Source organism: Coturnix japonica, chromosome 5, assembly GCF_001577835.2.
Source record: "Coturnix japonica isolate 7356 chromosome 5, Coturnix japonica 2.1, whole genome shotgun sequence".
NCBI classification, from domain to species: domain Eukaryota; kingdom Metazoa; phylum Chordata; class Aves; order Galliformes; family Phasianidae; genus Coturnix; species Coturnix japonica.
In genome coordinates this window covers 45913309-45938116 of record NC_029520.1, presented here as the reverse complement: position 1 = coordinate 45938116, position 24808 = coordinate 45913309, and the positions used below count along the sequence as shown (strand labels likewise).

Sequence of the window (24808 nt, the reverse complement as noted above, 5' to 3'; positions counted from 1 at the left end):
AGTGTCCTTATGGAGATCCGTTTGGCTGGATCTCTTGTGTAAGTGCACTGAATCATACTTGAGTTCTTTTCTTGAAAGAATGAAGAGAGAGTGACCTTGCATACCATTCCTGACTTTTATAAGGTAAATTACAGCTTTTTATATTTTCTCTTTTCTGAATGTTATAATCTTTAGACACTTTGGAAACCGGTAATGGGTTTTAGTATTTTCTATCATGCTTAGTACTTAAAAAATCCTTAAGTCTACATTTTGGCTTTCTGCAGACTTCTCTGATGCTTCTTGACATATACTATTATGCACATGCTTTAGCTTTATTGCTGGCTCACGTATTTATCTTTCTGCATGCAGGTTTTAAGAAAAAGACAGAGTGTGTAGGGAAGAGAATTTTAGCAAATACAGGGAGAGTTATTTACATGAGACTGTCATATCTATTTTGACTGAGTTGTTTGCCTTTTTATTCTAGTCTGTCTCTGTTAATAAAGATGTTGTTAAATTTCATCTGGTATGGTTTTCTGTCCTTTTTAGCAGTAAAATTAAACACAAGAAGTGATGACTTTACTGATCTATTTGGTGTTCAGTTTTTGCACTCAGTAATGCTACGAAAATAGAAATTGAGCAAATATTTTGTTGTCTTCTTAAAGTGAAGTGGTCTTTATTCTTACATTTTTCAGCTGAACTGAAAGAAATGTGTATTGCTCAACATTTTCCATTGAATATGAAAAGTGCAACAAATCAAGCTGATCATAGTTGACAGCTGGCTTGATCTTGCACTGATTAGGTCTTTCACTGCTGGCTAAATCCACTAGCCTTTTCCGTTAGCTGATTGTTGATGAATGCAGGGAGACAGTTTTTCATATTGATAAAGAATCAGGGAAACATACATCTCATATGGAATAAGATTTTAAAATATCCTACCTCCTATTTATTGCATTGAAGCAAAAAGCCATGCTGGAACTCATAAGATGTGTATAGTTGTTGTCTCACTTTATTCACATTGAACAGTTAAACAATTAGTATAGGCAGAAAATAACAGAAATATGGAGTTGGAGCATGCTGAAGCAACGCACGTGTTTACTGCTGATGGGCAATGCTGCAAAATAAAGATGTGCTCTCTTACAATTACATGGGAAAATAGCAAGCAGGTAATTAATTACTTTTCCAAAGTTTTACACTTTAGTGCATGTTATTTAAATACTTTATTGCTTTCGCACTTGAGTTTAAATGATTTTGAATGTCAATGGCACATGAGCAGAACATGGACCGTTTGTTTTTTGTAACTCCGTATCTCTGAAATGAAATTCTGAATAAATCAGATTTTGATAGATGAATTTGCTGTCCTAGTTAAGTTGTAAGACCATGTGAAAACTATTTACTTCAAAATGTTATGGTCAACTTTTGTTTTCAGCAACTTCAGTTTGTGGGACGTGCAGTGCATACGCCATCTCACATGTTCAGATCAAAGCAGGGCATTTATTTTCAGTACTATTGCGTTTTGGAAATGTTCTGTTATACTGTTCTCCTGTAAACAATATTGCAGCAACAAAGGAACATTTCAGACTGGATCAGCTACTTAAGGAGAAATTAAACAGTACTCTGATAGCAAGCATGTTAGTTTGACATAGAAGTGCCAGCCTATTGTAGTAAGATTTCTTTTCTTGAGAAAGATTTTTTGTCTTAAAGATCCACAAAACCACAATTCCAAGGAGAAGAAACTTGAACAGCGTGCCTTGAAACACTATTACTTATAACTACTCTGAGTAAAAGGATTGGTGATGAAAACAGATCTGAAGTTATGTGCACAACTGATCTGCTGTCATTCTTATATGAATACATGATTTCTTTTAAAATATTTGTCTTTTGTTAGGAGTATAAGGCTTGTCAAATCAGCTGCTGGGTATTTTAGCTGGATACTAAAGCAAATACAAATGAGCTTGAGATTTATGTGACTATTAAGTGTCTGCTGGGACAAAGAAAGTAATATTTTAAGTAATGAGTTCTAGATGCTACTTGTAGATACTCCTATGCAGTAGGAGTCATTTGTAGGCATTTTTTGTTTTATATGTAGCAGATGTTTAACATATGCTTAAATCCAACTGTGGTTATGAAAGTCTGTTTTAACATTCTGATTTTTGTTCTGTATATTTAAGTTCTGCCTTTTCTTAGCTGTTCTGTCCAGAATAGAGGACAGTCTCACCTAGGAGATTTCTAAGAAATATGAGCAAACAGTAGTAAACATGAGAAATCTGGAGTCTGTGGCTCATGATGAGCAGACTTCAAACCCATATTAAATAGAATGACGTGTTTCTATCAGCAAGTTGGAGGAATTGCTAACAATTGATTGTAGGTTAAGGAGAGAGGTTACGGGTTTATCAAATATAGATCATGTGAAATTTTTCATCAAATAATGATACAGTTGGAATTTTTTTTATCAGTTCTAAGAAACAGTTCGCTCACTTGCTCAAATAAAGTAAAGTAGCCAGATGACTTTTGTGATGTTAATTTCAAGATTACTTTATTATCAGGAGATAGCACACGGTAGTTGTATTTTTCTTTCATTCCCAATATTCTGGTTGCCTTTTCTGGGTTTAATTAGCTTGTTCGTTTCCATTAGGCTAAAAAAGGCATATGCTCTTGTCATTGGATTCTTTAAAATGGATTTCTGCTATCGGCATTTTTCTGACCCAATTAAAAAAATGCCAGGCAGAGCTGTGGCTAAAGCCGTAAAACTGGAAATAATGTCATCCGTGTTGAGACCAGCAAAAAGTCTACTTTAAATAGAAGCATATTTTACTTTGTCTATTTAGAGTGTTATGCATGAATTTTCACACCAGCTTTAAAATTGACTCTGTTATACATTGCACCAGAATGAAGTTCTATGGGAAACATACATGCATTTCATTTGAGATGTATCAGATACAGAACTATTATAGTAAATTCCCATATCTTCCTGTTGTTCCTGCTGTTCTTCCAAGGACAGGTACGGGTAGTGTGCGATGGCTGTTCTTATCAGAAACCTCTATAGATTTGACTGAGCAAGTGAAAGCATCCTCTAAGCTATGTTAATTTGAATGAGGGTCAAGAAAAGTTATGTGTGACTGATGGGATTCTGCTGTTTTTGTTGAAGTTAGCATGCAAGAATTCAGAAGTATTTTGCTTGAGTCAGCATGTAGAGGAAGCCATTATTTTCTTTTCTGCTTCAGAAAGTTGGTGTCTGAGCAGCCAGGGCTGTAGCTCTCCCTTTCCTTTGAAGGCAGAACATGGAAGTGAGATGCCAGAGTGCTCTACTTAGCTGAGAGCTCCCTGCTTTGGGAAGGCTGAGACTTCCCAGCGTCTTCATCCCAGTCTGGAATTGACTGGCTGGGGAGTATACCAACCTTGTTCATTTTACAGTTGTCAGTCTGCTGTGTTCTGGAAGAATGGTCATTTATGTAATACGCTCCACTTCCTACTAAGTCTCAGACCTGCCAGTTCTGTTTTTATCACAGGACTGCATAGGTTTGGCAGCTCTATAAAGGTAAATTGCTAGTGTGGAGGAAAAATTGGTATTGCCCTAGGAGGGAATAGCTGCCTGAAGCTGCAGTAGATCATGGAAAGTTGAAACTTCCTGTATGTGTTATAAATGAGAATTCTTTATTTCTATTTAGGCATTCAAAGTCTTCTCAGGAGCAACTTGCAGTACCTTTAGAGTTTGTTGCCTTCCTGCAGGCAGGAAACCCTTCTGGGTAGCACTTCTTATAGCCAGAACCAGCCATCCTGAGGTCCAAGACAGAAGCCAGGATGCAGGCTTTCTCACCCCCCCCAGCACACAGGCCAATTACATTTTATCTAGGAGATATTGGATCTTGACAATTGGTGATTTAACCTCAGAATTATCTCTGACTATGACAAACATTAAAAATGGAGAGAAAGATGGACCTGAGTACTAAAAGAGTAGTAGTAGATTAAGGAATAAGAATTCAGGTAGTAAAAGTAAATTGCAGGAGGTAGGCTATAGAAAACAAATGATTAAGTTTGTTGCATGTGATTCATTGTGGGAGAATATCCAATGGAGAAGATGGATTGTGTCCAGTTTCAAGAGTCTTGAACCTGCAGTCTCTAGTTCAGAGATATGGGAAGGGAGCTGTATGAGAGCTGGGTGTGAACACTTATCTCGAGAAAAGGAATAGATAAGGGGAGATAATAGATAATGACATAGTGGTTCTTGCAAACCTAGGGAAAGATCTGTGGAGACAGCATGCAGGAAATGGTTGATGAATGCTTGTGTTGTTTGGGTTTTCTTTTTCAGTTAATTGGGTGAATTATGTTTTACCCTGGCTATTTGAGTAGCCAGGCATTGCCAAATCTAAACATGAGGTTGCCAGTCATTACGGTGGCTTGTAAAGCTTTGGAGTGTTGAGTTGTTTTGCTTTTTCAGTATTTCCAATAGCACAGCACTCTCAGGTGTGGGTTTGGTGGATTTTTTTCATGTTATTTTCAGAGTAGCTTTCTGTTTTTACAAATGCAAAGTTAAAAAATCAAAGTAATTTTATGGCTCAGGCAGAAAAGTGCACAAAATCAAACCACGTCCATATCACCTTTTAAAAAATAAGAGACTGAAAGGTCAGTCCCCTTAAAAATTAACTTCAGATAGAAATGAAGACAAAAAACTATTGGAATCTGCCTTTATGCTTTGAATGTCTGACTAAATGCATTCTGATCGTCAAGGAATTAATTTGAGTTTAGATGCAATTTTTCTTTTACTGTTGCGGCTTCCCAGAGAATTGCCTTTCCCTCATAACTCAGAAGCATGTAGACTCAGTAAAGAGAGACTGAGGAGTCTGTGGAGTCAGACAGCAGCATTGTGTGAGGACAGAAATAAAGGAAGGAGGATCAAAAAAATGAGCTTTCACAGTGACAAGGCTAATGTGTAGAATTTGTTATTAAGAGATTCTTCCTCTTAATTAAATATCTAAGGTATGACTTGCTTTGAGGCTGCTTATAAACTGGCTTCCAAACTATTTAATTACTGCTGTTCCATTCATCTCACCTGTCCTGAAAATATTAATCATCAAATGGTAACATAGAAGCTTGTAGGAGGAGGAGAATGCCGGGTGCTTAAACTGCAGTTCATTATAAATTCTCCTTCTCATCATAACTTTTTAAAGTGACATGCTAAATAAAATAAAGACAATTTTCTTAGAGATTTCTGTTGATCCTAAGAAATTAGGATGTGTTCTTGTCTGAAACATGTGTAATAATACCTCTGTGCCTAATAACGCAGTGTTTGCTCAACAGGATTTTATTAAGGTGTTCATCTCTGTGTGTAAAGGCTTCTGTGAATCAATGAAAAGAAATTTACAAATCAGCAAAATTGTCTCCTTTGATGTATCGCCACGTAGCAAATGAATCTGTGGAATCTGTAGGAGTAGATATTTGCAGTGGCTGTTTGGTACGTCCTTTAGAAAGCAGTTCCGTGGGAGGTAGGTTTCTGTTGCTGCGGGAAAAAGGAGGAGGTCTGGACCTTAAATGTAATAGGCTAATGTTTGTTATGAAAGGTGAGTCACTTCATGTATGAAATTGTTAATGACTGGTATGAACATTGCAAACTTAAGAAACTGAGGGAACCAACAACTTCGTTAAGGAACTGAGAAAGTACAGCGATCCCTTTGCCTTGCATAACATGGGGTTCTGAAGAGAGGACTGGGACTGCCTTTTTGCAGCAGTGGTGTTTGTGTACAGCTTGTAGGAGCTGACTCAGCTCATATGAGATGATCGAATCAAATTGATTCAGATAGATCTCTGCAAGAGATTCGCTCATTTTCGTACTTTTTCAAAAACGATGCTGTCCTCTTTTGGAGACCTGGAATCAGCTCCAGTCGTTCTGAAAACAATTGACTTGGTGTTGAAGAGGAGCCCTGCTTGATCTGTTAACAATCATGTGGATGAAAAAGAAGAAACTCAGAGTGAAGCTACAGGTTTAAAACTTTGTTTCCTCAAATGTTTATTCCTTTCTTTCTTAGATGTAGTGTAGTTATTTAAAATGAAAAGGACGGGTATTGCTGTATTCAGTGAGGTGAACATAAAGAGATTTCTCGTAGGGCGTTTAAATGTAAATAGCTAATTATCAGTGTTTCTCATGGTCTTATGCTTTGCTCTCTATAAAAGTTTTAGACATTCCATTTTCTAAATGGAACATTTTCCTACAGTTAATAGCTTCTTTAAGAAGCTAGTATTGACATTCATCTTGTACTTTTCTTCTGTTTTACATCACATGAAATGGTGCAGTACTTTTCTCAAGCATTGTCCGATACACTTTCAGATACGCTTCTTTAAAGCAGTAACAATTCTGAGCTTTTAGATCAAGCTGTTTTTTGTTTCTGGTGGCTTTACAAACCAGATCCTTAATGTCATTGTACACTGAGGGTTACACATCTCCTTTAGGAAATCTGTAATTTTTACTCAGTAAAATGGCTTTCTTACCTTGAAAAATGGTTGACCATTATATGGGTGTCCCACTTCTTCAATCTGGACATATTTTTAAACAACATTTCTTAGCAGTAAGGAGCATCTATTTCTTGGACACTATTAATTGTACAAGTGCAAGCAGAAACAGAATGAGCTCTCAGTGTAAATTTAAACTGATAAAGCAGAAAGGAGAGAAGCACACAGAAGACTTTTCATAGACACAACTTGCATCAGACTATTTTTGAAACTATATTTATGCTGGGAAAATGCCACCTTTTTTTTCCTCCACTTTTCCTTTTAAAAACAGTGATCCAGTGGGTAGACTTCAGACTATTCTGAGCCCCTTTTATGACTTACATATGGAGTCCAACAGAGATTTATGCTCTTCTGGTGAGAGACAATGCCAAGGGAATGCAGCAGAGCATGAATATGTCCTAGGAGCAGCGTCTGGCTTTCCTATGTTACTTTAGTTTCTCGAGTGGTTTGGTTTGAGGGATGGCAATTTCCTTGTTTTCTTGCCCACTTCAAGCCTTTCTGTCTGTAATTAAAAGTGAAATATTTCTCTGATATATTAGGTGGTAACCACAAATGCACATCAGTTACTTGGCTGTAGAGAATGCTGTGAAAGATTCTTGTCTCTTGTAAGTAATGCTAATAGGAAAAAAAAAACAAACCAAAAACAGGCACTACTGAGTTCAGTCTTTTTTTAAACTGTTGTGTTCACTTGCAGTGTTGAAATAGAAAATGCTTACTGGAGGTCTATTTTTGTTTCCTTTTTTTTCCTCTCAGTCTGTGAAACTTGTAGACTGTGCTCCATTTTGTGAGCAGTCTAATTTCTCGATACATCCAAAACATTTAATTGTTTTTACTTCTTTAATATTGCATTGACTGTAATGAAGATAAGAAATCATGTAATTTTAACTTGGTTTTCTAGTAGTGTAGCCTTGTAGCTTGGTGAAGGTGCTGCATTATCTATTACAATGCACTAATCTGTTTATTTGCAACAATCCAATAACCTGGCCCAATTCCATGTACAGATCTTCAAGACATGTTGGGCTATTTTGAACTTTCCAGCTTTGGGATGTAATTTTTCAAAGGCTGAAATTCTCTTTCAGGAAAAAAAAAAAAAGTTCATTTCTTAAGGTTGTGGCTTTTTTATTTATTACTGTATTAATTCTGAGTAGCAAAGCAGGTATTTGCAAGTGTCACCTTCTGTAATTTGTCTAATTACACAGTGTGCTTTTGTGATTGCACGGTGAAAAAAGAGGCTTTTTGAAACCATGAAGATCTCTCGTACACATTGAACTGATCCCAGAGCAGAACAGCATGCCCTGCCATTTGACAACCTTTATTTGAAATCTTCCTGCAGAGCTCCCAGCAAGACCTCTTGTCTAGAGTGACAGCCATCTCTCTTGGTCTGTCAGACTGAGATTAGCAGTGAAACACATCCTGATGTCTTTACACAAACATAATACAGAGAATCTTTCTAGGGGAGAGAAGAAAGCTTTTCAGAGTGGCACTGTTTTTTCACTTTTATAAGCTGGATTTGGGGTGGGAGAAGGGATCTGAGACTGGGGCCGTGTCTCTCCATTCAGATTCTGCTCAGGCATCAAAATACTCCAGTGAAGTGTAAATACTCCAGTTTGTCCAGTGAAGCTGTGGATACCACATCCCTGAAAGTGTTGCAGTCCAGGTTGGATGGGGCTTTGAACAACCTGATCTACTGGAAGATGTCCCTGCCTGTGGCAGAGTGGTCAGAAATTGATGATCTTTCATGTCCCTTCCAACTCAAGCCATATTGTGATTCTGTGAAATTTTGATGTTTGCTTCAAGACAGCCTTTAGCTACAGGTTTTCATGTGTATTTGTCCTATGGCAGGTAAATAATGCTAACCACCAGTTAAAGCAGCCAAGGCACTTAACACTGAAAATGTTAGGAAAGAAGATTCAGGTTCCACTTTCTGCTTCGTATACCTTCTTACATGTCTGTTATAGTACATGCAGTATCAGCATATACCAATTTTACACAACATCTTAGGAAAGGAATGTTAAACATAAGATGAAGACCTTTTTCTGTGCTTTGTTTCTAGTGATCCCTTTCCTTTTCCACTTCTTGCTATTTTTGCTCTGGAGTTCATTATTCCCTAGTAGTTATCTGTCATTTTTTTCTCTTCTGAGAGCTAGGAATGAGGCATTAGTCAAGGAAAATTCTGGTATCAGAACATTGCATGTATTGACGTAATATATTTTGGTCTGCAGGTCGGGAACCCACGCGTTGAGCTCACTCTTTCTGAACTTCAAGATATGGCTGCCCGACAACAACAGCAGATTGAAAACCAACAGCAAATGTTGGTTGCTAAGGTAATTAACAGCAAACAAAATATGGGGATTTGTAATAAATGCAGTTTACTTAAACATATGCAAACGCAAGTCTACTTGGATATGGAAAATGCACTAATTCATTTTAGCTAAGCTGAAGAAGCTTGAGAAATCTGTTGTTTTGCTAAGTTAATTTTAGCTAGGCAATGTAAAAACATTTCACTTTACGTGATAGTATGTCAAATGATAATGTGTCAAGGCAATAGTTATGTATCTTGGTAAAAAATATTCCTAGATTTTGTCTCTTTCATGAGGCCTGTTTTGTGATCTGTGGCAGATTGCACTTGACTCTGTGTTCATCTCTGCTGTCTCATTCACCTCAGTATGGTAACAGGTGTGAGATACCATTTCATATATATTCGTCTATTATGTTTCCAAAATCTATGAGATGAAAGAATCTGAATAGATTTTCAGAGTGTGGAGTGAGATTAGTTCAGGTATTACAAAATGCCATGTGTGTTGGATGCTCGGAGTACAATGCAGCATATTTTTGAAGGAATCAATATAACAGTTCTGTTATTTATTTATTTTTTAAATTATGTTCTTTTTTTCTTTTTTTCTTTTTTTTCTTTTTTTTTTTTTGAATGAAACTAGTGTAGGAAACAGAAATATTTCCATTATGTGTCCAATGGGAGGACTGTTATTTAGATCTAAAACATTATCTTTCAGTAGATCAGATTGTTTAGACTGGTCTGTTGGGTGTATTTTGTGTACTTTGTGAAGCTTCATAACGGCTATAGAAAATTCCTTTTGCTACAGCAGGAAAAGGGTTAACAGCAGCAGAAACCAAATGCCAGAAAGCAGACAGTTGTGTCTGACTGTTCAGGCCAGGTTTTCTTTTGCATGTATATGTAAATTTGATATTTGGTCCAAAAAATTCTGTATTTCTGTGCTTTAAAACATGAGTTGAGAGGATTTTTTTTCCTTGGGAAGACTAATGTAAATTTTAACTAGATACTGCTCCTTCTGATTTCTGGAAAGCAAGAATGAACAAACAAATAACAGTAACCAAACATAGACACACAAAAAAACCACCAATCATAGCGATGGGTTTTATTAAGACCACTTTTTTAATGAATAAATGGGTGATAAATACTTTTTGTCATATCCTGTAAGGAACAACGTTTACGTTATCTGAAGCAGCAAGAGCGTCGGCAGCAGCAGTCTGTTTCAGAGAGTGAAAAGCTTCAAAAACTTAAAGAACGTGTTGAAACACAAGAGACAAAGTTGAAAAAAATCCGTGCCATGAGAGGACAAGTGGATTACAGCAAGATCATGAACGGCAATCTGTGTATGCAAGATTTCTAAGTATTTCTATTTCATTTTCTGTTCAGTGTACATCTGGTATAACGGTGTGTGTGCTAGCGGGATTTCAGATGGAATGTTTATTTGTCGTACAGAGGGTGCCATGCTTCTAGAAAATTTATACATGGTGTAAATTCTTGTTTGGAATATGTGATCAGACTAAGTGATCAGTAACTATGGTAAACATCAAAAAATTCCCAACACATCATAAGTATTTAAACATTTATGTATACTGGGTTTAAAACTAGTGTGTTGTATTTGCCAGTACCTATAGAATTCTAAATTAATACTCTCCTCTACTTGTTTTTTATTATTATCTCATTCATTTTAGCAACTGAAATCGAGCATATAAGTGCCATGTTCCAGGAAAAGCAGCAGGAGCTACAGGCTGCAGTGTTAAAAGTGGATCAACTAACACAGCAACTGGAGGACTTAAGGAAAGGGAAACTGAATGGGTTTCAGTCTTACAATGGACAAGTAACAGGACCTGCGGCAGTCGAATTAAAGAAGTTGTATCAAGAGCTACAGGCAAGTAACAGAGACACGATTAAAATGAGAGATGTAGACTAAGGAAAGTCATATTACTGCTCTTATAGATGAGCATTTGGTACTACAATCTCATAAAACTGGTGTGTTAGGATGTTACTAATGTGCAAGGTCATGGCTATGTAAGAAATGAACATGAATTAACATTTAAACAAAATCATAAAAAATAGAAGCTGCTCTGTGTTCACTCAGTACACTGTAGTGTACTGTAGTTGCACATAGTCAAAATATACACTGTACTGCTATCATACATCTTTCTCAGAAAATACTGGTTCATCTGAAGTGTAGATTTCATGTCAGTAATTAAATATTCATGTTGAAGTTTTGTGATTTTTGGGGGGAGAAAATTTGCAGAATAATTAACATGCCAATGTATCAGCATTGGAGATTTAGAATTTACTCACATGCTCTACTGTGACATGGCAGCAGATTTAACATATATTTAGCATATAAAAATAATTTCAAGATAAGTTTAACTTAATTTCTTTGCATAAGCAAATATTACATACCTGATAATCTGTCTCATGTTTTCAGAAATTAGGAATATTAGTCCTTTTTTCCTCCTTCAATTTATAAAATGTGCATCTGCTTTCCATGTGTTTCTAAATGCAAAGATGCTTAATCAATCAAGATTTCTTACTTGTGCTTCATAATGATCCCATACACGTTTATCAAGACTGAAATTGCCTCAGGATTTTTATTTATTTATTTTTTTAAATATGGAATGGTTATCATTGAAGGTATGAACAATTGCCAATGGGAACACAAGAAAAATTATCATAAGGGATGTCATGGTTGATTTAAACTGTAAGTTAAACTATAAAGGTAATTCATCCCCTAATTTGCTGAAAATCTGCTTTGGAGGTTTCAGTTTAATTTCCATGTAGAGATGAAAATCTGCATCTAGTCCTTGCAGGGCAGTTAACTTCCCATCCTCTCATCCAGATTTCACGTGGAATTGGAAATTGAATCAGTAGCATAATTACTGTCAAGTGTTTTATCCCACTTAACATTCCAGTGATATTCAGATTGTCACTGTTCCTAAACAGAACTTTAAACGAGCTTTTTTTTAAAATATTTCATTGTAGAATCAATTTATTAAATGTATTTATGCGTAAAGCTTCCATCCAGTTGGTATCAGTTAGGTGCATTGTTTAGTAGGTGCATGTTTAGTAGGTGCCCACTGTCTTGTTAGGACATCCTTTTCTTTTACAGTTTTCTTTTAATGGTTGTTCATGGTAATGTGTGCGAAAGCATAAAATCAGAGATATCAGAACACACCTGATACAAGCTGTCTCAGGTTTCTTTAACGTTGTACTAAAAACAAACTTGGCAACAGACAAAATGAATTAACTATCCAAAAAGTGTGTCCTTATTTGTTTTGTTTGTTTGATTATTTAGATTAGGAACAGGCTTAATCAGGAGCAGAACTCCAAGCTCCAGCAGCAGAAAGAACTCTTAAACAAACGTAACATGGAAGTGGCAATGATGGACAAGCGAATCAACGAGCTGCGTGAACGACTATACAAGAAAAAAGTTGAGGCACGTCAAAAAGAAAACATTCCTGTAAGATAAACTATTAAAAGGGCCACACTTTAGTTTATCAGCAGCCTATTAAAGCTACATAGACTACATAGCATGTCACTTTTTCCCAGCCAAGTAGCAAGCATTTAAAAATATTTTAAGGTTTTCCACAGATATGAGAGAACTGTTGGACAGAATGCACCTCCTTTTGTTTGTCTTTATGTTACAGACCTTACTGTATTAAAATTTATAGTGACTTAGATCTGTAGAAAGGAAAGCGTGATTATGGGATATACTTCAAAGCATAGCAGGATAAAAAGGTGGGCTGTTCTTCATTTGTTTTTCCCTGGAGCAGGAAACAGTTACTGATCTGATGACATTAGTCCTTGTAGTTGTCTGAGACTTCGACTAGAAATCAGTTTTAAAGTAAACCATTCCTCAAGGGATTACAGACACCACTTCTGGATTCCCATATGTATTCCCAGCTGGAGGTGCTGAGTTAAAAGAGAAAATAATAATTAAAAAATAATAATAATAAAGTGATCAGTTTGCCCAAGAAAGGTACAATGTAAGGAGACCTTGTACAGTAACAGTTTTCCTCATATGAAGTACTGAGAGATTTAATATTTGAGGAGTTGGTTTTAGGGAATAAAATTTGGTTTTCTAGTTCAATTTTTACATAGAAGCATTAAGCGCAGTAATTTATTTAAAGTGAATTAGCTACAGTGCATGGTTGTAGATAATTAAATGTAGACCTCCAGTTCATGGATGAATGCCTAAATTAAATGGAAGTTCACGTTTCAATTTCTGTGACTTTTAGTTGAATCGTATTAATGGAACTTCATCACCCCAATCATCTCTGAGTGCTTCAGGAAGGGTGGCAGCAGTGGGACCCTACATCCAAGTTCCAAGTGCTGGCACTTACGCTGTACCAGTAGATCCAGTCAAGCCACAGTCTCTCACCATTGCTTCTAGTTCAACACATGGAAGATCAAAATCTGGTAAGTGCTTAAGTGTGATATTATTAATGTACATTGTTTGGGAATTAGTAATAAGGAAAAGGAGTAATCCTGAGAGATCTCTATAGCAGTAAAAGTAATATTGTATGTTGTCAGTACTTTTCTCTGGACTGGGCACTGCTCATTTGATATGAGCCGTCTTTACTTCAGTTCATGAATATTCCTTAGGAGAAGGAGGAGGGTATTTTCTTTGCAGTTTTACTTGGTGGTACACCAATAAAGGGAGCACATGCTCCTTTATAGATTCTGTGAATTAACTGCTCTGTCTTTAATACATTTTTGCATAGTTAGTGTGTTTGATTATAGTAATGAAATAACTTTGTATTATAAACAACTCTTTATGGTATGTTGTTATTTATCAAGTAAATCAAAGCTACTGAACAAGTAGAAACAGTATTATTTGTCAGAAGGAGACTAAATAGGAAAATACAGTAAAACTATGTGAGGTGTTTGTTTCAACTGAGATAAGAGAATCCATCGCTATTGAAGCCTTTCTGACATGGAATATTGTTAGTATTGATGCTGTTTATTTGTATCTGTCTTCATTAACGATATTCCTCCAGAGACCTAACTAATATCTGAAATTGCTTCCCATGTCTTCCATAAATAATCTGTTCATTTTCTAAAGTTGAAAACACTTTTATTTTATATTAGAGACTGACAAAAGCAGATCATGGCATTTTTGCCTTAAAATTTCATTTTTGTAAAGCACACTTGTGTGGTCACATCTTACCAAAATCATAGTTCTGAAGAAGTGGCTAACTTCATATGATCAGTGCAAATAAATACAACTACTGGTTTATCCAATTTATTGATTTGTATATATAAATAAACATGCATAATACAAATAAACAGTCATGATTGATCTTAACCACAGGACTTGATTTTTCATGATCTCTTAGGAGAGATCTGAAAATGAGGTAAGGGATGATCACCCCAGCAAAGCTCTTGAAATACTCACGTGCATTTCAGTACTTAAAACTGGACACTCCAACAAATTTTGCAGCATGCTTAAAAATAAGGAGGAAGATCTGAACCTCCACAAAAGCATGTTTTCTATTGATGTTAGTAACCTAAAGATATCTTTAGTTTCACAGAAATTTAATCTCTGCAAAAATCTTAAGACTATAGAAGAATTTCATTGTGAGAATAAAAGGGCAGAGTTGCAGCTGTTTGGGGTTTGGACACGTGGCTTCCTCCCCTATATATAGAAAGAAAGAACATTCCCTAACTTGTAAGTTCACCAACAAGAAATAATGCACTGCTTTCAAAATATTAGCTTTGCAAGATGCACATACCTACTTGTAGGCCTAATTCACAAGGTTGTGAGATCTGTGAATGAGAACTCTTAGATTTTTGTGAAAGTAATTATTCTACCTTAGGACAGACTTTGTGTTTGTTATTCTGAATATACTTGGAGAATGTCCCACAATAGATTTATGTAAGGAGAATTATATATTCTCCTAGGAAGAAGAAAAGTGACATTTATTTTTTCCCAGCTGTCATGCTTTTATTTGTCATTGTCTGAGTGCTCCTGTTCTAATTTCTCCATTGTCATTTTGTCATTGTTATAATTTCTCCACCACTCTTTTTTTTTTTTCTTTCTTTCTTTTTCTGTGTAACTGGATCTGCCTTGGTGTGTCCAGTAGAAACAGACTGGGGGTGTGTGAAAAAATCTCCAGACACCTGGAAGGTTTCTGATTTAGACACAATAGCGGATCCTATTCTGTCACCTCCCACTTCTCTTCAGTCTGCCGTTCACAATGTCATCCGTCTGGCACCTACTGTCTATGACACCCAGCACTGTGAGTCCGTAGAAGATCTTTGGCTAGCTAAGAATTTAGTTTTTAATATGATCATCTGAGCTCTTGCATACAGATGCGTATTAACCAGCATCTTAAGAAACTGTGTTGTGCTATGCAGTAGATGCTGTTGAAATGTAAAACTGTTTAGATTTTGTTTTTCACCACTGAAGGAAAGGGATTTGCAGCAAATTCATTCTTACAGCACTGCAGTAGCATACTAGGGATGAGTTTTCATCACTGAAAAAACCTTGGGGAAAAAATGATGAGAAAAAAATTGTGGCAATCAATCAGCAAAACATGATTTACTGTATCTCAGATTAGATAGATATAACACATACATGTTTTACTTCAGCTGTTCTACAGTTTAAGAGTTTCTGTGTTGCACTGGCCCCAGAGGTAGGAGGAAAGCTCACCTTCTCCAAGTCAGTAGCAAGAATCGTAATGCCTTCAATAGGATGCAAATGCAATTACTTGGTTTACACTCCACTTGCTGTAGTAAGTATAACAGAACTGGACCTACGATAATTTTTAGGTAAAATCAGAGAAAGTACGCAAGAACTTTTGTGTGTATGTGTGCCACTGTCTTATTTATGTAAATAGAAGAGTGTTTGGTGGGAGTTGAAGTGCACTGGGTGCTAGGTAGTCATAAAAGCAGGTAGACAATGGGATACCTTTGGAAGGCAAAATGAAACCTGTTGGTGGAAATAGCTATGGGAGAGCTAAGAACAGGAACTCGTTAGGACTTGCAAAAGGGTGTTGCCATCAGATGGGTAAATGTGTCTGGGAGCTGCTCAGCCAAACCAAGGACAGAAGTCAGTTGCTGTTTGGCTGCCTCTCGAGCACCTATCACAGCCTCTGGCGCAGTGCGTGCAACTGGAGATTGCAACAGCAGCTTGGTAAAGTGCGTGAGACCAAGCTTGAGTTTATGAGCACTGATACAGAATGTGAGGTAGTTGTGAGTCTGCCAGATTGTAACATGAAGGATGTAAAGATGGGATCAGCTACGCTCAGATGTTGGTATACATAGGAACGAAAGAGAAAAGTCAGAGGAGAGAAAGTAAAAGTGTTTGGACGGTCATAGCTTTTGGTCTGGCTCTTGATAACCAGATTGGTGGCATAAAACGAAGGAACAGCAAAGGTATAACTCTTAATTTTTGTTCATTTAAAAGTAAATGGTCTGATTGGAACGTGTCTATACATACTTTGTATGAGCTAATAAAATGAATTTACATTCGTATCATGAAAAACTGGGTAGCAATTGGCCAGAAAACTTCAGCTTCAGCTTCTCATTTCAGAAGGGGGAAGAAATGCGATGCCCAGTAAAAAGGATAAGGCTCATGTGTAGAAAATAGTGTGCTGAAGCTATATTCAGTATAGTTAGAATATTTCTTTGCATCTTGTTCTTAGGCTGCCACCTATTCTAAACAGAGAATGACACAGAATCCTAGAAATAGTCTTGTTGGTTCTGTTTTCTAAGCACTTAAAACTGAAAATAAACAGGAAACATTAAACACCAGACTTTAATTTGACCTATGGGGTCAATAAATCTGAGTAACTCTCCCCTCACCTTAGCTGTCATCCTCTGGTGTAGTTAGTTAGCTGTTACAGATTGTCTTTGCAAGGTGCTCTATTAAGATAATTGCAGTCCATAGGGAAGGAGAAGTGATCTCAATCTCCTCAGAGAAATACGAAGCTTAATCTTTCAAAGGCAGATCAAATCTTTGGAATCTAATCAAGGATCTGTGTAGTTACTGTAAAACAGATCTAATTGTAAGATGATTGAAACTTGCTCGTTTGGGAACAGGAAGCAGGTAGTCCGCCCCAGTTAATAAAGTAATATATTGAAGCATCTAGGATTCATTAAAGATCTGTTGCCTCAGCTTACACACAGCTATATGAGATTCTTTTACATGTGTGGAAGATGAAAGCACATGACTTGTATCTTGGCACTGTGACCTCTTGTCAGATGACTTTAAACATTTCTTTAAAAGTTAAGTCTTTGAGGCAGTGCTGATCAGGTGAGTTTGTAGAGGAGAAAAACAGAAGGTAAGTTAACAGTCACTTCCAGTAGAGGAACGTGTGCCTTTGTTCAGCCACATTCCTGAGATGAGTTTTTGTTTCCTGTTATGAGTCAAAGAATCCAGTAACAATAGTTTAAATTTGGAATAAGTTCACACAGAGCTTACATGGATTTGACACGTGGTGTAATTCGACAGCGTTTCTGATTGGTAACAAAAGAAATATGTAGAAGTGTTTCTGTGAGGCCTTTTTTTGCGGAGCTAAGTTTGCTTTTTAATAATAGAATGAATGTGCGATACTAACACAAAAAATATAACTGCCTTTTTTTCTGTAGGATTTTTATTACTATTTGTATGCCAATGGGTAACACACATCACGTTAAATAGAGCAATGGGGCTTTCAGTATTGATTTCTGAATCAAACACAATTTATCTGATTTCTGGAATCAAATTAATCCTTGTGTAATCTAACTTGTTCAGTTTTACATGTTGCTTTGCTTCTTTACAATGGTTGTATCCTAAATCTAGTGTTTTCATCTGTTTGCAAGCTAATGATGGAAACTGGCCGCTTCTTAAGCAAAGCTCAGCCCCTGTGGTAAAACCGCCTCAGATCTCCAATACGGACTGGAAAGAATCGAGCATGGATACTGCTTTAAAACAAGGAACAATATCCAGTCAACCTTTGCCAACTTCAGCATTAGGAAGTACTGATAAGCTGGTGAGTTTCCCCTGTGGTGTATTTATGGATCTGTTTTTCTAAAATCATGAACCTTTGGCTTCTGACGCTGAATTTGCTTCATGTATCTACACATTTCATCATGGCCAAGATTATTAGTCTGCTCTATTGAATGAGGATCATTCTTGCTTACAAGTGTTTTATGTAATTAAGTGATACATAGCTTTTTTAAATTATTTATTCTTATATATTATTCTTATTTATTTATTCTTATATAGGGTCTTGACTTGGGGAAAGTGCCACCAGCAATTCCTGGTGTAAGCAAGCAGTTGCCTCAAAACTATGGGACCTATCCAAGCCCAGTTCCCTTAGGAACAGGTTCTACAAATTCCCTAGAAAGAAGGAAGGACGGCAGCCTGCCCAGGCCTGGAACTAGTATAGCAAATCGACAAAGACCTGTTCCCCTTCCGCCGCCAAGCAACGTGCATCAACCCAGTTCCTCACAGCAAATCCAACAGAGAATTTCTGTACCTCCTAGCCCTACGTATCAACCCTCTGGACCCCCCTTGTTTCCAGGAGGAGATGGCAGGCCAGAACTCCCTTTAACTGTGGCCATCAGACCTTTTCTAGCTGATAAAGGATCAAGACCTCAATCTCCCAGAAAAGGGCCACAGACAGTGAACTCCAGTTCCATCTACTCAATGTATCTTCAACAAGCAACGCCACCAAAGAATTATCAACAAGCTGTATATAACACCTTAAATAAGTCGGTAAAAGCAGGTATGATATATATATATTGCTTTTTACCTTTGCTGTAAGCAATTAAAATGTCTTTACTGAGCTTAGTTTACATATCAGTATAAATCACATCTTGTTTTAGGAACCTCTATCTATTTTTTTATAGATAAGTTGAAAAAATCACATCTATAGAGTTGGTGATCGCCATCACCAGCAGCTGAGTAATTGGTTTTGTTTTGGTAGATTCAGTGTATGTCTTTTTTTCTGTTCTGATGTCAAACAAGTAGCAGCAAAGCCACACAGAGTGTTTGCAAATATTTGCAAATATATCATGTATTTCATGTATTTATTAATGTATCATGTATTTCATTTATTTATTAATTTCATGTATTTACATATATCATGTAATTCGAAAACAGTTCTTCACTGTATTCCATCTTTTCTTTTTTTTGTTTCTTCAGTTTATGGAAAACCTGTCTTACAATCTGGTTCAACTTCTCCCTCACCGCTGCCATTCCTTCATGGCTCTTTGCCTGCCCAGACTTCTCCACAGCCACAATCTCAGCCTCAGACTGACGTCCCTGAAAAAGATCAAGAGCTGGAAAATGCTCCACCACCCAGTGAAAACAGCAATGTGGAAAACATTCCTCGCCCCCTCAGTCCTACTAAGCTCACCCCTATTGTGCATTCACCCCTGCGATATCAAAGCGACGCTGACCTTGAAGCTCTGCGAAGAAAATTGGCCAATGCTCCCAGGCCATTAAAGAAGCGTAGTTCTATCACTGAACCGGAAGGCCCAAGTGGACCAAATATACAAAAATTACTGTATCAACGCTTTAATACTCTGGCTGGAGGAATAGAAAGTGCCCCTTTTTATCAGCCAAGCAATCCCCAGGACTTCATAGGTATCTTAGCAGATGTTGATAATGGTAACACTAGTACCAATGGCAATATTGAGGAACCTATTTCTGTGCAGCCTACAGTTCCCCTTCCTGATGAGCCACCCCCTTCATCAGATGCCAATGATAATGAATTACCTTCTCCTGCTACTGAGGAACTGATAAGCACTGAAACTACAAATCAAACATCTGAGACGACTGAAGATAACAACAACAACCTTGCTATAGTTCCTTCTACCGAAGAGTCGTCCAGTCCCACGCCTGAGGTCAGCTCTCCAGCAGAAGAGGAAGCTCCTGTGCAACCTGCTCTTCCTCCTCCACTTCCTCCTGTAAGTAACTAAAAAAGGACGAATTTGTGAACTAACTGTGTGCTTAAGCAGAACTGGAAGATGCAAAGCTTACGCTAACTGGCATCATTGCACTTGAAGTTTTGTGATACTAAAATAAGAAAAAATAAAAGTACACCAAATAGTATTCTGATAGGTAGGCTCGTAAAGAACCTGTTCTGTTTAACATGGAAAATAAATGCAGCACCAACATGAGGCTGTGTGTGCAGTTCAGGCAATAGAACCTATTTTGGGATGTGCTCATCATGGAGCTGATGCTGGTAGATGAAGCACCATTAAAAATAATCCTTAATTTCCCCAGGGCTGCAAAGATAACGGTATGAACCAATGGGTGAGCTGCTGCAGTGGGGATTCTTAATTTGCATAGAAGCTGAAACAGCTATTCTGGGAGAAGTGTGCTGCTTTCCCTCTCTCAGCAGAGACTGGGGCTGACAGATCTAACAGCAACACAGCTGACTTGTTCTAGCAGCAATCTTTTTCTATCGGATTGCCTCTATTTGAATTGCTCTCAAAGTTCCTCCTCCAGCTGCACCAGAGTCTTTTAAATACTAGTTGACTTTGTTGTTAGCAAAGTCTACAGCATATGGAGAACTGAAGGTAGGGAGAAAACTGTAATTTATTCTTAGTTGTTAATATGACTCACTGTAACGCTGATTTCAGTGCACTTCTCAATTCACCTATAGCTCCATAGCTTCTACTGCAAAGAGCTTATGTTCTTTTTATAACCCGGCTGCAGTGTGCACAAGGCTTTGCATTTTGCACTAGGATGTGTGGGCCAAGGCACTTCTGCACAGATGGAATATGCCAACAACACATATTGCTCACACTGTGAGACATTTATTTGTTTGTTTTGCAGTAAGATAGTAGTTCTAATAGGAGACAACAAGTCAGGTGGCTGTGCAGATTTAAAGCACTCCACAAAGCACTCAGTAGGCTTCATTCTGAAAAGTAGCAAGAACTGGTGTAAATTACATTTTGTTCTCAAAAACACATTTAAACGTGTTTCAAATCTCAGGAATGTTTCTTCTAATTGTACCATCTTGAATGCTACATAAAAGAGCTTCATAGTCTTTCTTTCTCCCAGCAAAGCTCTTTGGTACAGACCTGCTGCTGACGCTTCTGCTAATTCAAGGGACAACTTCCTTACTCGTGCTTAACTGTGTCACGCTTTCTAATCTAAGCTAAAGGTCTGACAGTGCTTCAGACCATCCACCAGAGACACATTCAGCTCACATAACACGTGATTAGGATTGTTGTGCTCAGAAGCCATTGGTTTGAGCGCTTGGTTCCTTGTACTTGTTGGATTTAAATAGGAGTAGCTTGATTATGTTGGCATGCTTTCTAATTTTTACTAAGATATAATAAGATACCTATTATTGAAAGGATTTGTAATAGAAGCATCTGCATCATTCTTACAACCATTTAAGGAATGATGGGATTCCTTCCCTTGTTAAGGACTAACTGAATGGTTTGTAACTACTTCTGCAGTCAGAAATAATGCCTTTAAACCTTCATTTCCACTCAGACCAAACGAACCAACCTGAAGAAACCGAACTCTGAAAGAACAGGCCACGGTTTGAGAGTGAAGTTCAACCCATTGGCCCTTCTCCTGGATGCTTCTTTGGAGGGAGAGTTTGATCTCGTACAAAGAATCATATATGAGGTGAGTTTCCAAGCTAAGGGAACTTGTGTGTATACTAGGGGGGAAAAAAAAGTGCTGAACTATTTCATGTTTTCTATAGGTTGATGATCCCAGTAAGCCCAATGATGAAGGGATTACGCCTTTGCATAACGCAGTGTGCGCTGGCCATCACCACATTGTGAAGTTCCTGCTTGATTTTGGAGTAAACGTAAATGCAGCAGACAGTGATGGGTGGTAAGTGACAACATTTTTAACTTAACTGAGAAAACACCGTTTTGATGCCAATTCTGCATCTAATGGAAACCTGCCCGGGGAACCATTTCTTCCTCCTCTGTGCCCAGCAAATGAGGACTTGCTAAGTTTGAGCACTTTTATATCCAGCAGCACTGCGAGCTACGCAAATCAGCATAAAATAACACCTGTTTTATGTTTGGCTTTACTGGAGTCAGGTCGATGCTGGAATCCACTCTGATTCATTCGGCGTGTTTTGAACAGTGCGTGCATATCCCATAAAGAACAGCTTCCTTTAAAAGCAGACAGGCTGAACTCTGTATTGCACGACTAAATAGCCCGGATTCCTGGCAGTTTCTTGTTTTCATTTCTATATGTTTGCTTTATTTCAGGACACCTTTGCATTGTGCAGCTTCTTGCAATAGTGTTCATCTCTGTAAACTATTGGTTGAATCTGGGGCAGCTATTTTTGCTTCAACTATAAGTGACATGCAGACAGCTGCAGACAAGTGTGAGGAAATGGAAGACGGCTACATTCAGTGCTCTCAGTTCTTGTACGGTAAGCTACGACGCTTCGTTACAAACAGGTTTTCTCTCTCCTAAAATTCTTCCCTTTTCTGGCACTCTGCTCTAAAGGAAACATCTGCTTGGGCTCCAGACTTAAGAATGTTGCCCTGCACCTGCTCTTTCAACATGATAAAATCATAGATATCTTTTGGTTCTCATGTTGCTTGTAGTCCTTTCCTTCTTGACTTGCAGATTCCTCCTAACTCCACAATTGTTAATTGTTAGCTCAAACAGTTGTGAAGTTTTTGTCCTCCTTTGAATACAAGTAAGATTATCAAGTTTCTATTGCTGAAAATCGTTTATGAAATGTTAATAACGAGACCAATATTTGAGCTACACCAAAAGTCTCAGGGGGAAAAATAGATGGTTTTACCATCTCATGTGCTGTCTCGCTTCTTGTTAACAGGAGTGCAGGAAAAGTTGGGAGTGATGAACAAAGGAGTGGTGTATGCACTGTGGGATTACGAAGCCCAGAATAACGATGAGCTGTCATTCCATGAGGGCGATGCCATTACTATTCTAAGGCGCAAGGATGACAATGAAACAGAGTGGTGGTGGGCCCGCCTCAACGATAAAGAAGGCTACGTGCCTAAAAACCTGCTTGGGGTAAGTGCTGAATTACAGCTTGCCTTCAGTTTTTACTTCTCCATGAAGTAGGATCTGTGGTCATTGTCTCAGTGCTCAGCAATTTAAGTGTGGTGGCTTTATTAGGCAGCCTTAAGCTTTGGCCTGAGAAGATACTTAGGAAGGCTTTTAATTCCTACATTTATACGACATTAAAATGGGGAAAAAGCCTTGAAGGTGTCAACTTCAGGCAAAGCATTTCTGCAGCTCTCAGCCAAATGTAACACTGCTGTCACAAAAGTCCAGGAATGGAAGGCCACCTAATGGACAGAGAGCATGAAATAAGCTCATTCAGGGGCTCGACAGGGAACTCCTGTATTTCCATAAAGGAATTTCCTAGCAGGGGATCTTGAACTAAAAGAACCGAGTTATTTGCAGAGCAGCAATCTGCTCCTGTTTACAGTAACAGGTCAGCCCTTGGCATCCTGCTGGTGCTGCTTTTATTTCTCAGAAGCCACCTAAGAACGTGCAGTAGCTTCAGAACAAAGAAGCCCTCACACCCCCAAAGCACTTTTTATCACCCAGTTCTCATTAGTACCCCTTAGTTATAACTGCATTGATTTGATATTTAATCTGCTGCCAACCACGCAATGCCTAATACTTTCTTTCTGTTTTTTACAGTTATATCCACGAATAAAACCTAGACAGCGAACCCTTGCTTGAATTCAGTTGTACAACAGTGCAATACCTTGCTGGTAACTGGAAACTTAAAGCATACACTGGAGCCATTGATTTTGATCATTTCACATGGAGAAATAAAACTATGATACTTAGTTTTAATGGTGCTTTCTCTTGTTAAATGGACAGCATCCAAGAGTTTCAAGATCTGCAGTTTGTAAATGAATCTTGTTCTATGTGACCCACCACTGATGAGGAGAGCCGTATCTCCACTACCTACAGTGTTCCGCCAACTGTTGTCTAAAGTGGTGTATTGAGTTCAAGTTCAGTGTGGTAGGAGCTTTCTTGTGTTAAATGTTCAGAGGTGTCATTTGCGAAGTGCAGATAAGCTGTCCAGTTTGCTCCAACCCCACAGTAACTGTCCCACGTCAGGATTTTGGATGTTTTCTTCAATACCGGTGAATGTTGAGTTCTCTCATTGCTCATCGACTCTTTGGGTTCTAGGACACAAGATCTTCACCAATTCCATTCATCAGAAAGTACTCACCAAAGCTTTACGAAGGCTGGGATTAAGTGTTAACGTGCTTTCGCACTTATATCCTAGTTTAGGCAACCCCAACAAAAGCTTTACATAGTCTAGCATCTAGTATAAATCTGCATTTAGAACCAAGCTAGAGAACTAACCAAACAACAGTATTAGTACACTTTTCAAAGCCCCTACACGATAGTTCACTTGGTGTTCTATTTCCTTATTATTCAGCCTACAGCACCAGTGTTACCTCTACTAATGTAAAGGTTCCCCTAATAACCACTGCGGTTTGTCCCTTCAGGACAGAACAGTTAATAGTGAACTTGCAGCAGCTTAAAGGATTTGTATGTCTGTATGGATGAAAGTGCAATAGTTGAGAAAGGTAAGAGTCTGGTAAGGGTAACGCTGTGTCATTTTACATCTGCCCAGGTCAGTCTAGAAGGAAAAAAATGAAGGACTGAGTAGAAGTAGAAAGTGAGGTGTGTAGAGATGTTGAGTGAAGGAGAAGAAAGAAATGAGGTATATTATAAAGGAGGATTTAAGAAAGGCAGGAGCTAATTTGAGGACAGTTTCTGTGGTTCTTGGCAGCCTCCATCTGTTGCCAAGGCAAGTTATGCAATAATCTATTCCACTACATTGTAGTTTCAAGCAAAAAAGAAAAAAAAGCACTTCACTGGAATTTTAATTGTACATGATTTTATATACCAAAAGTATATTTTGAATTTCCCATTCTAAGTTAAGTTGTAGCCATATTTCTTGTAATTTTCTCCCATTAAACAGTATGCAATTTGATTAATGCCTCATGTACAAGTTCTGTGTATAATTTATATATCCATTTCTGCAGTGCTGTAACTTGCTTTTACCACAGGTCAGCATTAACTGTATATATTGTGGTGAA

The 24808-nt window shown here is 37.8% G+C and overlaps 1 protein-coding gene across 6 annotated transcripts in view; it reads left to right on the top strand.

The window, feature by feature from the left end:
• PPP1R13B (protein phosphatase 1 regulatory subunit 13B) overlaps positions 1-24702 on the top strand; it is a 58622-nt gene extending 33920 nt beyond the window's left edge. Inside the window, exons 5-18 of one of the 6 annotated variants that reach the window (XM_015865536.2) lie at positions 8703-8804; positions 9939-10113; positions 10459-10655; positions 12075-12215; positions 13018-13198; positions 14863-15021; positions 17588-17757; positions 17994-18495; positions 18915-19681; positions 21225-21362; positions 21442-21575; positions 21965-22131; positions 22546-22745; positions 23385-24702. In XM_015865536.2, coding sequence (XP_015721022.1) covers positions 8703-8804; positions 9939-10113; positions 10459-10655; positions 12075-12215; positions 13018-13198; positions 14863-15021; positions 17588-17757; positions 17994-18495; positions 18915-19681; positions 21225-21362; positions 21442-21575; positions 21965-22131; positions 22546-22745; positions 23385-23426 — 3075 coding nt within the window. In that variant the 3' untranslated portion in view covers positions 23427-24702. Of the gene's footprint in view, positions 1-8702; positions 8805-9938; positions 10114-10458; positions 10656-12074; positions 12240-13017; positions 13199-14862; positions 15022-17587; positions 17758-17993; positions 18496-18914; positions 19682-21224; positions 21363-21441; positions 21576-21964; positions 22132-22545; positions 22746-23384 lie in introns of all 6 variants that reach the window. The other 5 variants (XM_015865535.2, XM_015865534.2, XM_015865537.2 and 2 more) reach the window with 5 other exon arrangements.
• Positions 24703-24808: the final 106 nt, after the last annotated feature.